This window comes from Harpia harpyja, chromosome 11, assembly GCF_026419915.1.
Source record: "Harpia harpyja isolate bHarHar1 chromosome 11, bHarHar1 primary haplotype, whole genome shotgun sequence".
NCBI lineage: Eukaryota > Metazoa > Chordata > Aves > Accipitriformes > Accipitridae > Harpia > Harpia harpyja.
Genome location: NC_068950.1, coordinates 41,516,471 through 41,540,880, shown reverse-complemented (window position 1 = coordinate 41,540,880; position 24,410 = coordinate 41,516,471). Strand labels below are relative to the sequence as shown.

Genomic DNA, 24,410 nt, shown 5'->3' with positions numbered 1-24,410 from the left:
TAAGTGGCATTAAATCCAATTTCTGAAGGCTTGCAGAAGGCTGATGGAGTGCATTGTTTCTGCCAAGATTTTAGCCTCGCACTAAGGAGCAAAAGTGAATTACACTGAAACTTGAATGACAAAACCATCAATTAGTTTTTACTTGAATTTATATAAAAGCCAAATATTTTATTATTTTATAGTAAGTTTTTTCATTTGAAGCAGAAGACTCTAGATTTTAACTGACAAGTTTTTAATTGTGATGATTAAACTTGGTAGCAGGGAGACTTCAGTACCAAATTGTTTCCACCTGAATATACGGAAAAAATATTTTTTATATTTAAACTCTTTTTCATTACCTTTATTGTGTTTGACATTTGTGTGAATAATTTCATACACATAAAAAACCTCATTCAGCTCAGTACAACTACTTTTACAGAGAGATACACAAATACTAATAGACACATCTACACAGGAAAATTGTACCTGTTAAAGTGTTAATTGTACCAAGGACTACTGCATAGCATATTTGTACAGTGTATGCAGTGAGCAAAAGCTTTGATAAGCTCATATCTAGTCAGTCAAGGGGTTCTGATATTAAATGGCTTCCTCCACAGCAACTTGAAGAAAAGATTTGGGGATAGGTAATGATAAATGACTCTGTGAGCTCCATCCTACCATGTACAGAGTTCACAGGTGTTTCATACGCATTTCATCTTTGGAAAAAAAAAAAAAAAAGACAGCTGTGAAAATGCCTCACAATCTGAACTCACTCTACAGATCAGTTTTTCAGCAATGAAATCCAGTGCCATGCTGAGGTTCATCAGAAAACCCATACATCACTTATGACCTCTAAGTAGGTCTTACGCAGTCTTAAGGCATGAAAGCTTGCCTTCTGGTCTTCTTCAGAAATGTGAATTACAGTCTTTTTTTGAAGAAGAGATGAGGCTAGTAAGCAAAACCTCAGCTACAAAACAAGTCTTAACCTATCTATCTCTCCAAAGCATAGAACACCACTTTATAACTATTCAGTTGCTCAACTGTTTACCAGATTTTCACAGAGAGAGTCATTTAGTGTTGGTATCTGATAGAGAGATCTTCTAATTACCTGTGCTGTATTTGCTGCTTGGCTGATTTGAATTTTTAATTTTAAGTGATGCGACTTGGGGGGACTTTACAAGTGCAGAATGTAGAGCACAATTTTTAGCTCCACCCTTGCATGCTCAAAACATCCATTGAGTTTAACAGGAGTTTAGGCAAGTCAGGAATGCAGAAATAGCTCCTATACCCCCTGTGCAGACAGGATTAAATAATGCAATTGGAGAAACAAAGAATAGCAAAAAGAAATATGCAAAGGAAAAAAAACATTTTCAGCAGACCTGAAATAAAGTGGAGACTCTGTGAGGTGGAAAAATGACATTGGCTCCACAGAAGAAATTTTAGAAAGCCTTCATGCTTGTCTTAGGAACAGAGAATTCTAGATAAAGACAGGAAGAAAAGCAAGCAAATACAAAGTCTAAAAAATAAGGACATTAAGCATCAGGAGACATTCATGAGAGCTTCCATCTCAGTTCTTCATTTCTTGGCAGCTGGGAAACACACAGGCCTTAGGTTAGACAAAGCGCTTTTCTGCTGCTACAGCTCAGCTGTTTTTGTGACTGGAACAGACAGTCACAAAAATTAATGCTATGCTAATTGACTGACAGATCTTACTCCTCATGCCTCTCATGATAATGGAGGCTGGGTAGGTCTTAAAGAAATTGTGTCTAATGAAAAGAGATTTTCTACCTATCACTATATAAGGTTTCTGCTTGACCTGGACTGCAAGATCTGGTCACTATGTATTTTCCTTGGCAGCGGACATCAGTGCTTAAGAACTGCCACAGAATAGGGCCTTGGTAATAAAAAGGGATGAACTAATGAGTATCTCAGCAAACACTGAACAATACTTGACTGTGCTCATATATAGAGTATGTGACTGCTGAAGGCAAAGATCTGTATTTCTTTACCTTTCGCAAGGAGAGGGCCTTTGTTTACATGCGAAGCCCCAGGGCCTGTATGAAGCCTGGGCTGCCCTGTCATTACTACACACGTCCCAGCCTCACCCTTTCATTCAGCACATAACCTGTTTTTCACATCACAACATTTATGATGTACTTCGGTCAGCTAGATGAGTTGGCCAAAATTAGATATTAGGTTAGCAGCTTGCCGTTTTCTTGGACTTGGGAGAAGCCAAACACCACCTCCCCACCTACCACTGCCGCAGTAGAGCCAAGTGCTCCCTTCCACAGGAGTGTCACCAGCCCACTCTGGTAGCTGGAAGCACTTCAACACTTCAGGTCTCCAAACCCAGCAGAAAGCAAGCCCAAGGCGTAACACCCATGCGCTCTGAAAGCTGAAGGGGCCTTAAGATCTGGCTTGGGACCTCTTAACAGCCAGGCCCAGGGATGCAGGAGTCAGGGTCAACCCCAGCCGTGAGGTGAGGAGAGGTGAGGTGAGGCGAGGCAGGGCAGCACACAGGCCTCACAGCAACACCGCGGGTAAAGCCAGGGGAAAGGCAACACAGGAGAAAGGACGGCAGCAGCATGCCTCTGCGCCTCCTGGAGGGACACCCCCTCTCCTCCACTCCCCCGCTGACCCCCGGCCACCCCGCCTGCCACAAAATGGCGGCTCCGGGCACCTCAGCCGCCTCCCTCGCCCCGCGCGCCGGGGCTCGAGGCGAGGGGGGGCGGAGCCTCCGCAACGGCCGCGGCGAGGGGGCGCGAGAGGCGGGAGGCGGGCGGCCGCCGCCTGAGGGAAGGGGCGCGAGAGGCGGGAGGCCGCCGCCTCAGGGAAGGGGCGCGGAGCCGAGGCTGCCGCTGAGGCGGCGCCGGGCCCGTCCCGCCTCCCGCCCTCCGCCTTCGGCCCGGCATCGACAGCGTCTCCGCGTCGGCCCGGTTTGACCCCTCCTCCTCCGCCTCCTGGGGTGGTGAGTAGGGGAGCCCGGCGGAGGAGGTCTTTCCCGGAGCAGATCCCAAGGACGTCCAGCTGTGACGGCGGCCAGAGCTGCCCCCCCCCCCCGCGCCCCGGGCGGGCGCCTCAGAGTGACACGTCTCTCCCCCCCCCTCACGTCTGCCAATATCACGATAGTCGCGCCAGCAGGGAGGTCGGGGCGTTGCTCGCGTGCGGGATGCCGGGCGCTGAGGGCCGGCAGCCGAGGTCAGCAGCTAAGGGCGGCTCGGGGCGTCAGGCCGCTGCCAGGCAGGAGGACAAGGAAAAGGCGGGTGGAAGCGGCGGTGCTATTCCTCTCTCTGAGAGGAGAGGCGATGCCGGCGCGGGGGAGAAGCGGAGGCCGCTGTTAGAGCCCGCGGGTGAAAATGACCGCCGCGGGGTTCCTCGGCCGGGGGGTGGCCGGGTGCCGGGGCCTGCCCGGCGGGAAGGTGTTTCCATGCCCCGGGAGTGAGAGGATACTGGCGGGGAGACACTTGGTTTCGCTGTGTTGAGTCGTTTTCTTTCTAGGCCGGGTGCAGCAGATAGGCACCCTGCGTTCAAGAGCAAAGTATTAGCAAAATGGTCAATAGATCCTGGTTTTCCTCAGTATGTATGAATGGCACCTGTGGCAAGGAGCCCAGCACGGAAGGGTGGTGATGCACACGTCTTCCACAAGGGACACCTGCAGTCATTCTGATCTGGTGGTAATAAAAGCAAAAGAAAAAAAATGATACTTTGTTCTATTCTCAGTGATATAAGACATAGACTTTTTTCACAGTCAAAAGCAGATTGGTACCTTAAAACTGCACCAGGATGCCATTGTAACTGTGACTTTTTTTTGTGCAATGCAACTGTTGGCAAGCAAATACATGGTATCTGTTCAGGTGAAAAGAAGTAATGTTTCAGAGTTTCGCGTTTGGGTGGTTTTCTTAATACCCCTCTGCTATTTTTTTCTTTGTTTCAGGGTAACCAACCAAAGAAGCTATGAATATCATCTGTGGTCTAAAGTTGCTGGGCAGGAACTGTATGTTCTTTAGTTTGGCTTCTTTGACCAAGCAGGGGAAGTGCAATAATCTCTATAGGTCCTACACAGGATATCGGCGAACTCAAGTCAGTTGTACACAAGACAGATGCCAAAGGCTGGATTTGAGTGGAAATACTAGAAACTGTTTTTTGACTGGAAGCCCTGACTTCTATAGAAACTTCATTGGTAAAGGACTGAGGTGTCTTTTGAATGTCCCAAATACAGAAGTGTACAAGAATGCACACCACAGTTCAGGAAGGTTCTACTTCCAGTCTTCTTGGCCACTGGGGGAGACGATCACATCCCTCCAGATCAGTCCTGTAGGGCAACTCCCATGTCATTTTTCTGCTTGGAACATTCAGATCATCAGGTCTTTTCGCACATCACCACCATTTCAGGCTGCACCAGTTCCACTTTTCTGGATTATTGTTAAGCCAGCTCAGAAATTATTTGCTATCATTCTTGGCAGGTAAAATACTATCTTACTTCCTCTCCCAGTGTAAGACCCCATTATGCAAAGATGTGTTTGTGGAAAGTGGAAGGTGTGTTTGTAGTGTTTTCATTTTAATATCTGTGCAAAATTTTGTAGGACTGGGGGCTAGAGTGACAGTTTGCTCCACGAGAAGTTGTTTCCATTATCAGAGGTGTTAGATGTATCTTGCTCTTCTCGTTCTCATTTACATGTGGTAGAGGGAGATGAACCAAGACAGTAAGGGGCATTCTTTGTCCTCTGGGAGGGAAGAAATGGAGTGGTGAAGCCAATTACAGTATAGCCCTCCATAAGCCCTTACATGAGATCAGACTGTAATAGAGAATACAGCAAGGGCAGATGCTAACAAATTCCTTTTTGACTATGTCCTAAGTTAACACTGCTTGTATTTTACAGGAGCATAAGAAATTGGTGGAAGGCACTTCCTCCTAATAAACGGGAGCTTCTTAAAGAAAGTGCAAGAAAAAATAAATGGAAGATACTCCTGGGTGTCAGTAGCTTAGGAGTTTTATTTTTCGTGTTTTATTTTACTCACTTGGAGGAGACGCCCATCACTGGGCGTGCTCGACTGTTGATGTTTGGAAAAGAGCATTTTAGAGAGCTGTCACAGATGGAATATGATATGGTAAGATTTTAAAGAAAAATTCAAACTACTCTAAAACTTAATGCTTTTTTTTAGCGATGAGGTAGTCCAATTAATGAGGTGGACACCACAAGGTTTGTTTGCCTTTGATAAGTTTTGAACTTCATGCTCAGTACCCTGCAGAGCACCCCCATCAGTTGCCCCCTCCTCTTGTCCCCATCCTTTTTAAGAGTTCCCTTTCCATCAGCAAAGCACTCAGGGGCACGTGATAGTTAAAGAGCACGTTACATGTACGGAGCAAACATTTCTAACTGTGTTATTGTAATATAATGAGAATTACAGAAATCTGGTAGAAGCAATAAAAGCATAGCTAATAGGTATATGCTGAGATCTGTCTCATTTTCTGTGCTGATTTGAACATTCTTTGGCACTTGTTTAAGGTCCTCTCTTCTAAGCTGTCACTTTGTAAGGTAATAGTCTGTACCTGCATTCAATTCTACTTCTTTTTTTTTCATTGGATCAGCTCATTTTTCTTTAACTGCTTTCTTTTAAACTGTCCATTGCACTAATTTCTGTAACTGAGTTCTGTGACTTTCTGTTCTAAAGCCAGTGAAACTTGATAATCCATATACAAATGTCACTGTATTCCTGTCTGACAGAGAATGTAAGATAAGAACAGAACAGAAGTACAAGATATATTCAAATTACATCTTTTGTATAAATTTGTCCACCTTACAAATTACAACAGAAATATACAGATACAGAAAAATTATAAATTCAGATGGAAATTCAGGAAGGTATAGAAAGGCTTGCCAAATTGTGATGCCAAGCTTAACTGTGTATTAGGAAAACGCTGGATACAGGGGGCTGTGGGACCAAGTTTATACTATCTTTTTTGATCTGTGGTCAGTTTACTTCCTTTTAAGTTTATTAATCCTTAACTTGTGGGTCTGAAAGCCTGAACTCTAATATATTGGCTTTGGCTATATGAAAGAAAAATGTATTAAAACTTTGATTTAACTAAGTTGTATGTAGCCACTAAATTAGTTTACCAATTAGTCATTTACTGTGTCTTTGTTCTGCATGGCAATCAATGAATTTTTTTTTCAGTGGATGGAGGAATTCAGAAGTAAAATGTTACCTGAGGCAGATGCACGCTATCAGGTTGTGGAGAGAGTTGTTGGTCATTTATCTGAAAGCAATAAGGACATCCCACAGGTCTCGGCGCTCAAGTGGGCTATCCATGTGGTGGACGAACCAGGTGTAAATGCTTTTGTGCTTCCGGTAAGTTGAACCCAATACAAAAATTATTAGTAATGTTGAAACAGCATTTTGATTATGTGTCTTCTACTTAATTTTCACTCTCTTTTTGTTTACAGAATGGTCAAGTGTTTGTTTTCACTGGATTGCTAAATGCAGTTTCTGATATTCATCAGCTGTCTTTCATTTTGGGACATGAAATAGCTCATGCTGTGCTGGAACATGCAGTAAGTATTTAAAGAAAGCTGTCTAAAATTCTTAAATTAATTCTAATTACTTTAATTAAGATTTTTCCTATCACTACCAACCAAAGTTTCAGTGTGACTCTTTCTAATTAATGAAAAATTGAGTTTGAAATGAGAGTATTCTGCTACAGTGTATCCTTATTATTCATGTAGTACTTAATAACTGTCAGAAGTCCTGTAGTAGTCAGTGTTAGCACAAAGTCTGCCAGTGCTTTTTTCATAGCTGTACAGATGGATTATGGCTCGCTGTTAACAGTCATTTAGAACTAGGTCTGCAGATGCCTCTCCTCCTGTAGTGCAGACATAAGGAACTAGAGGCACTCAGCAACTCAGTTTGTTACTCCTACACATGTTAATATCTACAGAAGTGGGTATACTTTAACAAATTATTCTAAAATACATTATATTTTTATTATAGTAGCACACAGTTTTAGAATGCCAAATTCTAGAATGCCTGGAGCTTGATTCTGCATTTACAGATGATTGCTTCCACAGATTTAATTTTTCCATATCCTGACATGGTTGTGTTGAAATTGGTAGTTCTTTGCCATTTGAACAGAATGGATGTAATAATTTTGTTGTGCTTTGTAGGTACAACTACGGAAAAAGAGGATGGTATAGAAATATGGCTCATACTGTTCTAGATTAAGGTGATTTGCTAGAAAGTGCTTCTTTGCCTCCAAATTGATTTCTTTCTGTGCATGTAATTTTAAAAAATTGTATTCATTACTTATCCATCAGTTTGAGAAGACATATGAGAAGCTTGTAGACATAAAGATTCTGCTGAAATTGCAAAACTAATCTGGAAATGGGTAAATACATTTTAAAGGCAGTGGAAATACAAGAGAATTGCTTTACGGCATCTTGTATGATTTTGGATGAACAACAGTTCACATCATAGTTTCTTGGGCTCAGTTGAGCCAACTAGCTTGTTAAACTTCTAAAAAATTTTTTTCTAATAATAAAAAGAACTTGTTTGTGTGGAACCTGTGTCACCCAGCTGGCACAGAGAAAAGTATTGTATAATCTGGCTTGTAAGTGCTCAGATCAATTTGTTGCATGTCAAATAGAGCTCTGAAAAATAGAGGAATTTCCATTGCTTTTATTCAGGATCTCTCAGTTTCTGAAATTAAAGGAATGTAATAGAAAATAAAAAATAAATATATTATGACTAGTGTCCTCTTTATCCTATTAGTGTTCCTGTCTAAATGATGTCTATCTCTTTTGAAATTAACGTAAAGAACAGTCTTCTAGGTCTTTTTATAGATTTTTCATTCCAACTGATGTGTTTCATGGCCTTTGACTAAAGAACTCTGTCTGCATGCTGCCGTCATCTTATCTCAAGCTTTGAATCTCTCGAATTGGGAGATTCCTGATAAGTGTTTGTTCCAACTGTATTTATGCAGTTAGTGTGGATTCTGGACTGAAAAAACCTAGTATCCAACTGGATTATTTTGTGCAAGCAGGGGGGCTTGTGCTTGCCCTGTTCCTATGGCTGCATAGAAAAAAAATGGGTGATTTTTAAAGTGTTCCAAATTCTGTAGGTTCTAAAGAAACATCAGACAGTAAGAAATGAAAACGGGACAATTTCTGTTTGCAGGCAGAGAAAGCCAGCCTGGTTCACTTCTTGGATTTTCTATCACTCATCTTTCTCACTATGATTTGGGCCATCTGTCCCCGTGATAGTTTGGCAGTTGTTGGCCAGTGGATTCAGAGCAAGTTGCAGGAGGTAAGACTAACATTTTGTATTATCCTTCCTGAGTTCCATGGAAAAACATTTTTAATCTTGGGGAGATAGTACCACTAAATAGTATGTTTGGGGAAGAAGGCAAGAGGAGAAATATTATAAGCAAAAATTAATATTTGAGTATGTTTTTGAATGAAATATGTTTTTATAAATCTGCTTTAGTTGAGATACATATTTTCATTTGTCATCTTGAAGAACTTTAGATCTCCCTAAAGGACTGGATTTAGCTGGGCGGGCTCTGAGTACCTGCTTGCCAATTAAGTTAGATGATTGTCTTTTGAAATGTAGCTCACCCTTTAAAGTTGTATAGGTTGAAATGCCATGTTTTTATTTTGAATAGTTGTTAAATTGTTTCTAAACCAAGTAAAATATATGGAATTCTTTAAATACATTGTTAGTGATAAGAATGGTTTCCAGGATAAGAAATTGAGAATCTAAACACTCTTTTAAAGTATAAACCATGCTATAATAAAACTTACTGAAATAATCTTTTCAGACAGCATATATTCCAATAAAGTAAAATTCAGAGGCTTTGTGGTGCCAGTTTTCTTCAGAAGTCTGATTTACTTTCTGCCTCTGGACAGTTACTGATCCATTTCTTTTTTAAAAAGTGGGGTTTTTTTAAAAAGAAATTTTGCTTACATCATAAAAGTTGAATCTGAATTTAAGTGAAAGAATTCTTTGATTTCTTTGACTTCTCTTGATGCTTTTCCTGAGATTTCCTCCAGTTCCTCAAAAACATGAAATTAAACATAACCAATCTGTTTTGGTAGTTCTTATGCTACTGGGTAGATGTGTGGATTCTGAACATAAATTATCTCTAAAGAGCTTGGATATTTGTACAAGTAGCTAAGAAACCAATACATTGATGAATGCTAGCCAGCATTTTGAAGAGCTGAATTTGGAAAAAACAAAGTGTGAATCAATCCTGAGACTGCTCATAATTTAGACAGCAAGATTTAACTCCCTGTCAGCATCTTTTCTCCTCTTCTAGGCTAACTGCAACTGGTATTTTGGCATCGTGGATTGGAGTTGTGCTTTAGATTGCAAATGGAATCTGGGTTTAAGCTCATAGTCCTAGTGTGCTATAGCAAAGATCTATCATATATGAGATATTGTACAATAATGTCCTGGTTTAAAACTCTGATCAAACTCATCTTCAGTAACATTAAACATATCCATATGTAATGCAGAATAAATAAGTGATTAGTACTTGCAAAGCTTTCATGCCATATACAAAAGATGCTGAACAGAAATTTTTGTTTCTGTTGGTCACTCAGGAGCACAGTGTCTGTTTCCTCCATTCAACGTTTGCCTATTCTGCTTACATGAAAATGAATCTTTCTGCACATTTTCACAGGATGTGTCTTTTCCTCTTCTTCCATACCCGTATTTTACTTTTTAAAGTTTTAGCATCCCACTCTATGAAAGGGTTATTTAAGCCTCATTGCAGTGCTTGCTTCCGTTTCAGTATTTGTTTTTCTTTTATGTCCTCAGAGGCTTAACTTTTTTACCTACTGACTATTGCTTTTTTTTTTATTATTGACTATAAGTAGTTTCCAGTGACTCTTTGTAGGCCTTTTGGCATGTTAGCTCCCGTTCTGCATTTTTCTCCAAAGCTAGTGGGTTTGCTTGCCTTGAGAAATTGTTAAGTTCTCTTAAGAGATTCATTCATGGTTGTTCTTTAGTCATGTATTGCTGAACTGAAATGTGTTGGCTTTGTTTTTACAGCAGCATTTATTTTGTATGGGAGCTAAAGCCTAGGAATTATTCTTGGAATAGCACAAAGCGTGACTGAGTTTTACTCATGTCCTGCACACTAGTATGTACGGATATAGTACTTCATATTCCCTTTCTTGTCCACCTCACACCATCAGATTTGTGTTTCATGTGGAAACTGGTGATTTTGGATAGTCAACTTACCTGGAACTTCCTTTTCTTTAACATGCAGACAGCTCTGTCAAATCTGTCTTCTTTATTATCTCCAATTTCTGACAAGGATTTTAGATCAGAGTTTGAAGATCTAATTTTTCATTCCAGCACATTCACAAAAGATTTTTTTTTTTTTTTTTTTTTAAATCATTTGTCAGTAGCAGATGAGGAGTAGTACTGTATGTTAGATGCCTCAAGACCCTTTTATGTGACCACTGTCAGGACTTTATTGGCTAGAAGCATGCTGTGAAAGAGCGCCCAAGTTTTCTCAAGAGATTTAGATTATATTTTATAGTTTTAATTTTAGATCTGAAGAAGAAACACATAGAATTCTCCAGAATTGCAGAGGACACATTTAAGTCTCTTACATGTTAATAAAACTTTGGTAATGATCAGAAAATAACAAATCTGGAATCCTACTTGGTCATAACCTATGTCTAGCATAAGAATTGCTGTATGGAATCACATCAGAGCCTGTTTAGGCTCGTATCTTGTCTGTGACTGGCCAGTAGCAGATACATAGAGGAAAGTAAAGGAAGTAACAGCAATTATAGGGTGATAGTTTCTTCAGATGTCATCCCTGCTTCCGCAATCTGCAGCATGGGTAGGTCCTGAACTAGAGATTGTATTAGTGTTGTGTTTATTTTTAAAAATACAGCCGTATTTTTGCTGGCAGTATTGGGATAGACATACAGGTAAATAGTCATACCTTAGTGCTTAATTGTAAATGCAAAAAGAACTATTTAAGGGGTAAGAATTTAAATGCTGATCTTTTTATTAGCATCTTCTTGCTGTCCCAGATCTCTCTTTCTAGATGGTCTGTTAAGACACATACACTCAGACCATCAGTTTCCAAGTTCTTAAAGTTCTGCAAGTCTTTTCTGAGATGGATGCTACCCCTTCTTATTTAAAATTGTTGTAAACCTCCCAGAGAAGAAAACCACAAGTGGTTGTAACTGAAGAAATAGAAAACTGTGTGCTTGTGTAAGCCTCTGTTCCAGTTAGTGCTTTGGGTAGTCCTGTTGCCTGTTACCAGTTTCATTTCCCTATCTGAGAAATTTTTAATATTTAAACAAATAGTTTATGTGGCTAACTGGGAAATGGTGCTTCAGGAATTTGACAGACTAGCCAGAGATATCTTCGCTGTTTAGTGAATATATGCGCTCCGGTAGACCCAGAGCACTTTTCAAGGCAATAGAAATATATATTCCACTTCAAGTAATGACTTTATCATCGGAGGATTTTAAAAATATATTTATAGTTGCAATGTTTAAGGTCTGTAAGGAAACTAAGAATTTAGAAAGTGACCTCATTTATGCTTACTTACAAACCAGTGTATTTGGCTTTAAAAAACCTGTAGAGGATCAGCTTTGATTGGCTTTTATTTTTGACCTAGTAAAGAAAAACTGTCGGTACTACTTTGGAAAGATGCAAAAAGTTACAGAGACCTTTTTGTACTCAAGGGATTGGACCACTTCTTTGGTGCATTTCATTTCTAACTGTTTTGTGGTTTGTTTTTTTTTGTTGTTGGAACTTATAAGGCGGACATGTTCTTATAACCAGATAAAGAGCTGATAAAACCTTTTTCTCTTCACTAACCTTGCACATCCCCATTCTTCAGCTGATATTTCCTAATGGATGCCTAAACCAGAATGTTGTGACATGTTCCTTATCTCTGCAGGAGCAGGCTGTTTTAACAAGTCCTGATTTGCATTTACTATCACCTGATATACTAGGGCAAGGCTGCCCAAATCTACATGAAGTACATATACCAGAAGATCCTGGAATATATGACTAAATAACCATTTGAGAAAACTACCACTGTCTCTTAGTGTATGTTAATACAATGTCATACCCTAGAAAAATGGGAGAGGATTTATGTCTTCTAGTTTGATTTCTCAAGGGCAGTTCGTAACTTGTGGTGGGGGATAATCCTGCCAAAGGAGTGATTTCTGCATGAAAGTGTTTACAGCTGGATTTCATACTGTGAGCTGTTTACCATACAAAATAGATCATACCGGGTTTAAAGACAGTTGTCATAAAAGTTTAAGGGAACCACTGGAATTTTTTACATATAGTTGCTACAAGAAGAATCTTAATGCCAGTAAAAGAGTGAAGTGAAAAAATTCTAGTTTAAAGTTGGCATTGACCCTTTAGTTGCTGCAAAATGCTGTGAGACTGACTGATCAGAGGGGCCATGAAAATATGTATAATTTGAATTAATTTCCACTGAATACAGGATCAATGAATTTTATGTAATGGAATTAAAGATTACATTAAGAAAATTAATACTGATCACATGCAAAGTGAACATGGTAGATAAACACTGTTTCTTGTGAGAAGATTAGAAAAGCAGCTACAATGCTCTAGCTTTGTACACATTCAAAACCAAGAAATAGAGCTTTGATGTGCTTCTTTGCAGTTTATGTTTGATAGACCGTACAGCAGAACATTGGAGGCTGAAGCTGATAAAGTGGGACTTCAGTTTGCAGCAAAGGTAACTACAACTTGTTTGTTTTATTAGCAATTTTTCAGTTTCCATTATAATCAGAGGGAGTTTCACACTTCATACAGAGGTATGGGGGGGGGGCAGGGTTCCCAAATTTTTAAAGAAATGTAGTTTGATGAAGTAATGGGAAATAAAACAGTTTGTAGGGAAAGACAAAGTCATTCTGGCTAAATTGCATGTAATAAAATTGAAGTTAGTAAAGTTGTGCATTATTAACTGCACAGTATATTTTCTAAGTAGTTTATTACTATTAGAAGAAAAAGCTACACATTTATAAAGAGGAAAGTGCCAAATAGCAAGCTTCTGTAAGTAGAATATATTTAATCGTGTGTGAAGATATAAATTACCCTTTAGATTTTTGTTTCACTTAGTTTCCATCTACTGTGAGAAGTTCTGAGGAACTCTTTACTATATTGTAGTGCACCTAAAATATTCTGATCTATAATATCTGTTCTAATAACAATTCAGTAAAATTTAAGAACATTTATATCTTGTGATTTTATTTTCTCTGATTGCTGATAATTACGAAGTATATCAATATTGTTCTAGTATTTACAGATATAGCCTAATACAGCCATAAAAATAAAATGGCTTTGCTAAAGTAAGACAAAAATTTGGTCAGAAACTACTCAGCATTTTTTTTATAATTTGTTTTTTCGGTCACTTTTTTTTTTGTCCATGTGGATTTTAATCCTAAATTAAAGAAACTAAACCAACTCTTTCATTTCTAGCCAAGTGCAATAGAGCTAGGTAAGTATTAGATAACTATGAGAGCAGCACCATCTAGTGTTAATATTTCATAAGGAAAATTTCCTTTTCTTAACAATTTTTAATATTTCTTCAAGGAAGAGTTTTTAAAATCAACTGATTCTGGGATTGAAACTGCATTTGTACTTTAAAGTCATGTAAGGGAATAATACAATCCATGAAAAAACATAATTGCTGTGTGGGTGCTCACTGCTTTGTAATACTGAAGATGTAGGGCCATACCAGAAAGAAACAAGCAAAGTGGTATCTCAGAATTTCTCTGCTTCTGCAGATAATCTTTTTATAATAATAATTTTAAGAAATAAATTCAAAGGATAAAGCACCCTTTCTGTATTTCTGGGGGGAAAAAAAAGTAATTTTTTTACCTTCTCAGTACTCGTCTCTTTTTCTCTTAAAAAATGAAAATTAAGGTAAGAAATCTTATTCTTTTTTTCCCCTCCACTTAAATGCAAATATAAAGGAGTCTGTTGGTCATATACAATTACCATTCTTAAAGTTAGTGTTCCATGAGTTTCTATGGACCATCTAAATAGGCTTTGGAAATTTACAAATGTGTACTGTATTACTTAAAAAATATAGTGGTGTATACATTTCCTTTCTGTTTTCAGGCTTGTGTGGATGTACGAGCAAGCAGTGTATTTTGGCAACAAATGGAATTAGCAGAAACCATTCAGGGGCAGCCCAAGTTACCAGAGTGGCTCTCCACACACCCTTCTCATGAAAATAGAGCTGAGCACTTAGACCGGCTTATCCCAGAGGTGAGCAGAGTTGAAGGAAGTATGTCTTTTTCTCTTGGGAAAGTTGCTAGAATTAGTTTGCTATTGATTCATGAGCTACTTTGGTATTGATTCACAATCTACTCTTTTAGCATCGTGCTTATCTTTCTCTATCCTTACAGAAATTTTCTGTTACAAAGCTCTCAACCTTAAAGGTTTTATTAAGCGAGGAAAAATTAAGATAGCACAGGTAAAATGTAATTATATTCTAGGTTTTTTTTTCTTTCTGATTTCTGATCGAAGTGTAATATTTTTGCTTTTGAATGGCCTTCCTGGTATAGATGTGACAGTGTCACATGTCTCATCCATTCTTTTCTCTTTTTTGCCATTTTGGAAGCCAGTTTTTAAGTTGGATCCCTAAACTGTCTTGACTTCTCTTGCTTTGGTAGCTAGCCCTAGGCTGTCAAATAGAGAATGCTCCATCCTATCCTGTCTGTCTCACTGATGTGGGATTGAATACACCTCGAATAACTGCTTCAGAAGCATGTCAGATCCTCAGTAGAAGATTTCTTAATAGCCCTAGTTATGATAGGTCTCTGTAGATTTTGCAGCCTGCTTTTTTCTTCACATCTCTGTTCCATCACATTAGGGAGTAAATTTTACCCCCCTCCAAGGAACTTGAGCTAACTCACACAATTGCCCATCAATCTGCAGTCTTTTCTCTGTTCTTTCTTTCAGATTTCCTCTCAGAGGAATGCCAAGTGGATAGCTACTTGGGGATTCCTTTAATTTGATGTGCTACTCGCTGGTAGCTTAAGGACAGAGAACTGTTCCAAGTTTAGTAATCTTAGTTTGTTTACTATTTCTTTAAATAGTGGGGTTTTTAACTGCAGAAAAATAACATGGATTGGTTTTGCCTAGTTTTTTCTTTTTAAAAATATAATGTTAAACCACTTCACAACAGCAGTGTTTTTCAGCAAGCTAAACTGTGTTTGGAAATTCCCTTTCTTATAACCAACTGGTAATTTCTTCTTCTTCCTCCTTTTTTTTTCTTTTTTTTTTTTAAAAAAAAAAGCTCTCAGTCACTTTAAGTCTTTCTCAGTTCCAAACTGTAAACACAGTTGAAGATTTATTGGCAGAAGGAGCACTAAAATGTTGAGGTGTTTTCTGATTTCAAAGGAGAAAAAAAGATTTTTCATGAATCCGTTGATGAGAATGAATGCAGTAAATATTATAAATGATGGCATAAATCAAAATCAACATTAGGGGTAGAAGGCTGGAGACTGGCTAGACTGAATATTTTAAATTGATAGACACAAATTTTGTGCTTTGCAAAAACAGGTTGTGAGACTATTTTGATGGATTTTTCTAACACATTAGAGCAGCTGAATGGAAAATGATACTTGTTGCGGACCCTCAGTTTTAGGTAGATTGAACATAAAGGGTTCAGGATCCTTTATTTTCATATGGTTATTGACTGGCTTATAAAGCAGTAATGAAATAACCTAATTCTTCTATTCTACCCCAGGACTCACCAAATAAGTTAAATAACTGAGCAACTGTGTAGAACTGGCAGTCATGTTATTTCCATCTTATCTCTTGTAGTTTAGCAGGTAGAGCAACCTTCATCTTTTTTATAGCCACTCTCACTTCCAAGAGCAGTGGAGGCTAGGAAATTTTCTTCCAAAAGATAATTGAGGAGATGTTTTCATTTGCCTTTTACCTTAAATGTTCTTTGGAGTAGGATGAGAAAACAGGGGCTGAAGGCTTCCTGTTTTTAACAGAAGTTTGCTAGATAAGTGAGGTTGATACTACAGAAGTGGAATAAAAATGAAAGAAGTTATGTAGAGGAGGTGTTGGAGGCTTCTTGTCTGAAGCATTGACCCCCCTTCACCTGAGAGCTGCCTTCCTGAAGCTGGATCTCAGGCATTTAAAGGGAATACCAGGGCTTTGTTGTTGTTCAATATCGGCACCTTTTTGTTTCATTGTACGCATACCTAAAGCCTTTTAGAACAGTATGTTTACCATATATTAATGTACATTAGATCTTCAGAGCCCAGGGGAAGAAGCCAGATTTCAAAAAAGGGCCTTTTTATCTCTCTAGTATCTCTCTGTGAAGAAACTGTACTTCTTATGACTCAGTATCAGATCCATTGTGAGCATTGTTGTGTTTCATATGCTGATGGTTTTGAAGCTGAATGGTTTTCAGGACAATACAATATCTATTATTAGACCAGCTACTGTAGCTGGGGGAAATAGGGACAAATTTTTCAACTTCGCAGGCCACACATGTTTCTCTACAGACTTCTAAGCAAGTCCACAATAAGATGCAATCATACAAAGTGAGAATTTTTCTTCAGGTAATGAAATGGCATGTCTCAATGAGGTCACTTAACATTCTCAGGAAATATAAATTAAAGCAGGAATATCACAGGGATTCTCTTTTCACATAATTAAAAGACAGGGAGCAAATCAAATTAGTTTTAAAGATCTTGCATCTGGTTTTCCAAACAAGTTGGAAGCTACAGCCAAGCTGAGGAATTCGTAAATAAGAGAGCTATAAGTATTTACAAAGTGGTGCTGTCCTGGAAAGGAAATAAAGGAAATTAAAACGATTTACCATGTTTTTAAGGGATTTCTCCCTCAGACTGGGAGACATTTGGATTGTAAACTAGGAAAGCAGGATATACTGTTAAACAGGAAACTGAAACCTAGAATTCCTACGTGGGTGGTAGCGAGATGCTCAATGAAGGCCCATGCATTTTATTTTCAGAAAAAGAGGCAGGAAAGATGCTTACCATTGTTCTGGAGAGAAAAATTGTGGAAGTATAGTGCCAGAGAGAAGCTATAGGATCTTCTGGTTAATCTCTGAACCTTTTATTTTAATGTTCTCTGACTTGCTACAGTTTGTCTACCTTTTTCCTAGTATGCTGCTCAAATAGAGCACTGTACATCAGCTGAAGTCTCAGCTATACTGAATAAAGCAGAAGGTTATCTACTGAGCCATGCCTGTGACACAAAAATTCATCTTGATGTGACATTTGCTTTTTTGGCATCATGTTGTTGGCTCAGATTCCATTTTTTGATTCACTGTAACTCCAGTTTCCCACTCTTTCTTGTGGAAATGCCATGTTGAGATAATTTTGAGAGCAATACTAAGTTGGGATATGTCACCTCTACTGCTTCTCTTTTGTTTGCTAGGTCAATTAACTTGTAAAAAACCCAGTTAATTAATTTACTTCGGCAAGACCTGTTCTCGTCAAATCCACATTAGCTTTTTCTTTATTTTTATTTTTGTTTGGGTAGTTATTGCTTATTCCTCAGTCTGCTGCCTTTTGGATATTGAAGATGCATTTATTTTGCTTCCTTTTCAAAAATAGGTTGGTGTATTTGCTCTTTGCTTGTGATGTGAAGATTACTTCAGATAGTTCCAGTGTTAGAATATATTAATTAAGCCCTATCGATGTGAAAACTTAAAGAAAAATAAGAATAAAAAATACTGACTTGTGTTTCTATCCTCCCCATAAAGTTGTTAAATATTCTGTCACAATTTTTCTTTTCTGTGCCCAATGAAAATTTAAGTATTAGCATTGTATATAAGTTGCTTTTCTTCTCCATCAAGTAAAAAATCTATCCATTCTTTTAATCATGTTTTTACTACTACTTCATTTGTAGAACCTTTTGTCTTGCCATGCCTGCTAATTGTAATTCATTTTGCAACTCAGCGTTTCTTATTTTTTCAATTTTTTTTTTTTCTTCTTTTTTTCCCTACATCCTTGTGCTATTTCTTAGTTTTGGTCAGATTGCAAAGTCAGAGCATAAGTCAGGTACCTGCCAAGGTAATCACAGATAATACACAAGAGACTATAACCCTTGGCCTGGTTTGCGGACAAGAGAATGATGTGGCTTTTGTACTGAGCGAGCTGACAGCCTGAGAGGTAGGATGCACTCCAAAAGACTGTAAGGGGTCGAGATGCAGCAGTTAGCCTGGTATCTGTGACAGTGGTGAAGGATTAATACTGAGAGCTAAAAATTACTTGTTTCTGTATTTGTCTCTGCTGGTAGGCTTTATATGAAAGCAATAGGATGAGTCGGACCTCCCTAATTCTTACACCTTCCCCCCCTCCCAGCACATTGCAGGAGGTGACTGCAATTGTATTGATAAGAAAAACAGCTTCACCTTTGTTACTTACAAGCAGTGGTTTTGATATTTTATTTGAGATCTCCTGAACCAGTAAGCATGCAGGTGGTCTTTATTCTGAACAGCAGTACTTCTCTCTTAAGGTTAACCTGAAAAGAACAGCATTAAAGTCCTCTCAGTTCCCAGGTGAATCTATGTACTCACTCTGACTAGTTAACCTTGTCTCAGTTCTGTCCGTCGTCTTTATTGAGAACACTCTTCAGTAAAAACAGTCAATGAAACATATTTTTATTATAATATCAATATGCATGTGCTTCATTAAGAATGCTTTTACTTGTCCTCTTACCCAAACTGTCAAAAACCAATTTACTTGAGCAATATTAAATTACTGGATTTGAAGTTGCTAGGGATTTTGGAAATACAGTACGGCTGACCATGTTGGGCTGTTTTATCTTTCAGGAAAAATTACACTGTAAGCTCCTCAGCCTTTTACTGGCATCTTAATGACGTGACAGGGCTACTGGCACAAAACAAAATAGCAGAAGTCAACTAAGCCAGGGAAAGAACACTTTCTCACTAAGGTTGAATGTTGCATGGCAGTTACAAACATAAATACAAAGGCTACTATCACTAGAGTGTGTAGTCATAGCTGTCTTTAACAGTGAGATGACATGTCAACACAGCTTTCCATTCTCATAACTGTAGTCTTTTTAATGGCATGTGAGCTGATGGTGTGGAATAGATGCCTTCTACCCCCTTGGACAGCTTTACGTCTAGCAAGAACACAGACATCCACATGGTAAAAATGTTAACTCTGAAGTATTGTTTTTTACCTTTGCTGTTGTGACTTTAGTATTTTAGATAAGTGAAACCATGGAAATAGGCCAGGCACTATACAGCCACGAAAACCAGAGATATAAAATTGCAAATTAGTTTAAAAGAGGATTACGTTGCCCTTTCCAGGATACAGCCTAAATCTTTATATTTCCATTTGCCTTGAATAATGCTGCTTGACATTAATGCAGTCTTGCAGCAGCTTATGTTCTGGAAGAGAACAAGAGAAAACTCTTGGTTTTTCATAAATGTCAGTTTAGAAATTAATTGGTCACTGAAGCAGAAGAGTGTTCAGTGGTACAGTTACATTTGGTGACTACATGGACGATCGTGCTGTAGAAAAACAAATACTGAAAGCTTTATTCATATTTTTTTTAAATTAAACAAGAGGAATATTTGCATGCCTAATCCAGACTTGTGTATCCAGTAATTTGAATGTTACATTTCAGCAAGAAACAGCTGGAGAGACTCTTGCTACATTCCTCGAATGTGTCCTTTTCCAAAACCAGTTGTTAAATTTAAATTCTATTTGTGTCTAGCCATTTACAGGAAACTCTTTATCAGTTCACTGTAGTAAAGTTAGGGAGAAATATGTTTTGGTACCTCCTTATACAAAGAAATGAGTTTAAGAAGCTCTGCTCTTCTATTTTAAAACGTGCTGTAGTAAGATGTTTCCAGTGTCTCCTGTGGAAGAATACCAAATTGTTTCAAAATGATGGGCAAATACTTATGCATAGGTGTACTGGAATATTTGATTTGATATTTCAACCAAATCTAGTGTATATAAAGTAGATTAAAAATCTCTGCTCTGTTTAAGTGCACTTCTAGGTCTGCTGTGAAAACTGTTACTTTCTTCCTTCTTTAATCTATCTAGAACAAAAGAATGAACACATGCTTTCCTCTAACAGTCCCTAGTACTGGTCAGGAGGCACCTGGCTACAACTCAAGACAGGTCTGGCCATTACTTTTCAAGTATCCATGGTTATGAAGTGAAGTGGAATAAAATACACATTTGAACATGTTTTCCCACAAAAGGATTAAAAATAAAGCTGGATGTTAATCTGCCCATAGTTTTATGTTGTTAATTGAGGCCAAGATACAGATAATATTGCATAAATGTGACCATACCACGGTGACCATTGATTAATGCTAAATATCAGGCTAGTTTTTGACTTGGTGTTTTCTTGGTGTTTCATTTTGCAAATCTTGAAAAAATAGTTCTCAGCGGAGATGTAGAACCCTCTAAAATTCTACATTCTAATATTTTGCTATATGTTAGCAAAGTCTTATCTCTAAATGGGAGACACATGGATTTGATGGGTGGACCACTTGGTGGATAAGGAATTGGCTGGATGGTTGCAGTCAGAGTTGCAGTCAATGGCTTGATGTCCTGAGTGCAGACCAGTGACAAGTGGTGTTCCTCAGGGGTCGGTATTGGGACCGGCACTGTTTAACTTCTTTGTTGGCGGCATGGACAGTGGGATTGAGTGCACCGTCAGCAAGTTTGCCAAAGACACCAAGCTGTGTGGTGCGGTCGACAGGCTGGAGGGAAGGGATGCCATCCAGAGGGACCTTGACAGGCTTGAGAGGTGGGCCTGTGCGAACCTCGTGAAGTTCAACAAGGCCAAGTGCAAGGTCCTGCACATGGGTCAAGGCAATCCCAAGCGCAAATACAGGCTGGGCAATGAGTCGATTGAGAACAGCCCTGTGGAGAAGGACTTGGGGGTATTAGTGGATGAAAAACTGAATATGAGCCAGCATGTGTGCTCGCAGCCCAGAAAGCCAATCGCATGCTAGGCAGCATCAAAAGAAGTGTGGCTAGCAGGTCGAGGGAGGTGATTCTCACCCTCTACTCTGCTCTCATGAGGCCCCACCTGCAGTACTGTGTTCAGCTCTGGGGCCCCCAGCATAAGACAGACGTGGACCTGCTTGAGTGGGTCCAGAGGAGGCCACAAAGGTGATCAGGGAACTGGAGCACCTCTCCTATGAGGACAAGCTGAGAGAGTTGGGGTTGTTCAGCCTGGAGAAGGGAAGGCTCTGGGGAGACCTTATTGTAGCCTTTCAGTGCTTAAAGGGGGCCTACAGGAAAGATGGGGAGGGACTCTTTATCAGGGAGTGTAGCGATAGGACGAGGGGTAATGGTTTTAAAGTGAAAGAGGATAGATTTAGATTAAATATTAAGAAAAAATTCTTTACTGTGAGGGTGGTGAGGCACTGGAACAGACTGCCCAGAGAAGTTGTGGAAGCCCCATCCCTGGAAGTTTTCAAGGCCAGGTTGGATGGGGCTTTGAGCAACCTGGTCTAGTGGAAGGTGTCCCTGCCCATGGCAGGGGGGTTGGAACTAGATGATCTTTAAGGTCCCTTCCAACCCAAACCATTCTATGATACATAGGATCTTACTTTTCTTGGTAAGTTTAAATGGCTCTTATAGGAGAATCCATGGATACTAGTAGGTCTGTGTACAACTTAGTTGTGCGGTATCCATTGTTAGCTCTAAAATGAGCTGCCTGTTTGTATGGACTAATTAAGGTATGTTCAGCTTTGTTAAAATGAATGCCAACTTAAGCATCCTTTAAAACAGCTGACTTTATACAGTTTTATATCAATTTCTCCACAGTGCCTTTAAGACATGAGATTCATCCATTGTCATACCTTTCTCAGATTGCTCACAAGACAGGATGGTCTGGGGGGAGTGTGCTTACACTAATGTATTTTGATTCTCTGGGAAATTCTTTGGCTCCTTTGGGACTCTACTTTCTAATTTGTAGAATGGAAGCAATGGCATTTACTCAGTGAGCAGAAGTAACTTGAAGTTTGGTCTCTTAGTGCTAATCTTTTTATCCAGATAATTTTTTACGTTCTAGAGACATTATTTTCTCAGAATACTTGGAAGCTGTGTATTCAGATGCTTCTTGGAGATGAGATCACTTGTGTAACTGGACCTTAACTATACTGATCAACTGTCTGGATCTCTGTGTCGAACAGTTAAACGTCCATTATGTTATTGGAGATTTTTCCCTCCTTTTTTGAGTCGGACATCTATATATAGTTACTTCAATAATAGAACATGTCTGAAGAAGTAAATTATTCACAGCCCTTTTTTTCTTGATGCAGTCATTTTAATTTACGTGTGAATGTAAATTAAAAGGTAAAAGGTACTGATGCGGACAAGTATCACATAAAACAGTTGGAGAACTTTCTACCTATTTATGCTGTACCTTTTAGAGTATCCATTCTTTGAGAGAGTGTCTGTGAGAAAATTATTTTCATTCTTCATTCTTCATTTTTTCCCATTGTTTTACCATATTGCTATATTTCTTCTCAGGAATTCTTGGTTTCTGTTGAAAAGTTGTTCAGTAACAACTCAGACTCAGTAGTATTCTCACTAAGCTTTATGTGCAAATGCAGACCTTACCGGAAAGCCAAATCACTGACTGAAACCTTTTTTTGTTTTTCCTATTTAAATGAGCTTGATTTGTTTTCCTATGTATTCACAGGCTCTTAAAATAAGAGAGAGCTGCAATTGCCCATCTCTTTCTGGACCAGATCCTCGCCTCATTTTCAAACTTAGCATGCAACATCTCCTGGAATCGTCTAAAGATCAAGAAACCCCAAATTCTACAAAGCGAGATCTCTCAAAACCAAAACTGGATTTTCCTCACACTCAAAAAGTGGAAGATATGCCAGTAACTTTTGCAGTTAAACCTACAAACTAATGATAATAATTTTCACTTTTTATGAAACTTGTGGTCCCTGAAGGTCTGTCTTACAACGCAAATTTGTCTTTGAACCATAAAGAAGATGTAGCCACTCACATTCTATGTTTCTTTTATGTGATCTCTCACTCAAAGCAATAAGGAACCATGCCCACACAAGAAGATCAGCGTGTCGGAGCAGAAAGTTTCTTATTCATCAAGAGTTACTAAAATAAATCACTTCTCAGGGGAAACATAATCTCGTACAATCCAGTCACACAGTGTAATTTTCAGCTTTATCAGGCTCACCTTGATCAGAGGACAGATGAGCCAGAAGCGTCCCTAAAGCAGAGGAAAAAGTACAATTTTCATCACTTAAGTTGTCTGGTTTATCTTGCTGTAATTTGGGTTAGATCTATTCAGCTTCATTTGAGAAATAATGAGGAGAGCTTACCGCCTGTTCCACATATAGTATGTTTAAAAATATTAAGCTGAGATGCGGTAATAGCCTATGGGCTTGATACACCTCCACTTAATTAGGTGGATTTACTGCTGGGATTTTTCCTCTTTCTAAGGCATTTTAGAATACAGATTGATTCAACATTTTTCTTCAAAGCAACCTGAAAAGGTTGCACAAAGTTCAATTTAAAAAAGGAGTTAAATAATTTTCAAGGAAGTCTTTCTTCTGAAAGAAACACTGTATAAGAACCATAGTTTGTAGCACCAGAATGCTTTGCAGGAATGGCTGTTGTCTTTTTTGAAATTATCGGGGTGCCTCATCAGAGGGCAGTTTTACTGCAATGACATTTGATTTGGATATATCTGTTTGGGTAGAAGTGATTGCTGGTGTGGAAATATATTACATAGTAGACAAATACAACAAGGTTTCTTGACTGCACACCTTTCGCAGCTGTACCTTTTCCTAAAAGGTGACTTCTCTTCAGGAAACTGGCATCTAATGCTGAGCATTCCTCCCTCCCCCCCAATCCCCCTGAAGCCACACATTTTATACTGTGGAGACCAATATGCACAATATAGGTGAAGCTCTGCCTTTCATGATGGGCTAGCCAGTATAGCCAGCGTATTAATCTTTATTTGCACATGTTTGAGTTATCCTTGCTTTGCAGTTGATGGAAATATTGAAATGTCGATCTTACAGGAAGATGTAGAAAGAGGTGGCAGTGAATGAAAATAAAGAAAGGAAATCCTGTTCCTTTATCTGTTAAGATGTATTTGCTATTAGGTTTTTTGTTACTCACTTGTATTAAAACAAAAATCTGTTTCGTGTATGGTAGGGTTTCACATGAAGGGGACGTTCAAAATATTTTACAGTGTATTATATTTTGAAACATTCTTTTTTATATGTGGAGAGGAGCAGACTTTATCATAGTTCTTCAATTAAATCAGAATGCAAGCTTTTAAAAAGGAGAAAACAACCCATTCAGTGCTGTCAGTGAATATAGTTGGAAAAAAAGATTGTGAAACAAGTAATTCTTTTACTAACTTCAGTTGATGAA

General features: G+C 38.7%; 1 protein-coding gene across 3 annotated transcripts; it reads left to right on the top strand.

The window, feature by feature from the left end:
• Positions 1-2,743: 2,743 nt before the first annotated feature.
• On the top strand, positions 2,744-23,012 carry OMA1 (OMA1 zinc metallopeptidase). 3 transcript variants are annotated; one of them, XM_052800702.1, is made up of 9 exons: positions 2,744-2,947; positions 3,914-4,442; positions 4,860-5,088; positions 6,157-6,330; positions 6,426-6,533; positions 8,152-8,280; positions 12,653-12,727; positions 14,116-14,265; positions 22,696-23,012. In XM_052800702.1, the coding sequence occupies exons 2-9, from the start codon at positions 3,934-3,936 to the stop codon at positions 22,912-22,914; spliced, it is 1,593 nt and encodes a 530-aa protein (XP_052656662.1). In that variant the 5' UTR covers positions 2,744-2,947; positions 3,914-3,933; the 3' UTR covers positions 22,915-23,012. The 3 variants fall into 3 exon arrangements, with proteins under 3 accessions (XP_052656662.1, XP_052656664.1, XP_052656665.1); XM_052800704.1 differs by lacking the exon at positions 2,744-2,947 and adding an exon at positions 3,060-3,177; XM_052800705.1 differs by lacking the exon at positions 2,744-2,947 and adding an exon at positions 3,308-3,653.
• Positions 23,013-24,410: the final 1,398 nt, after the last annotated feature.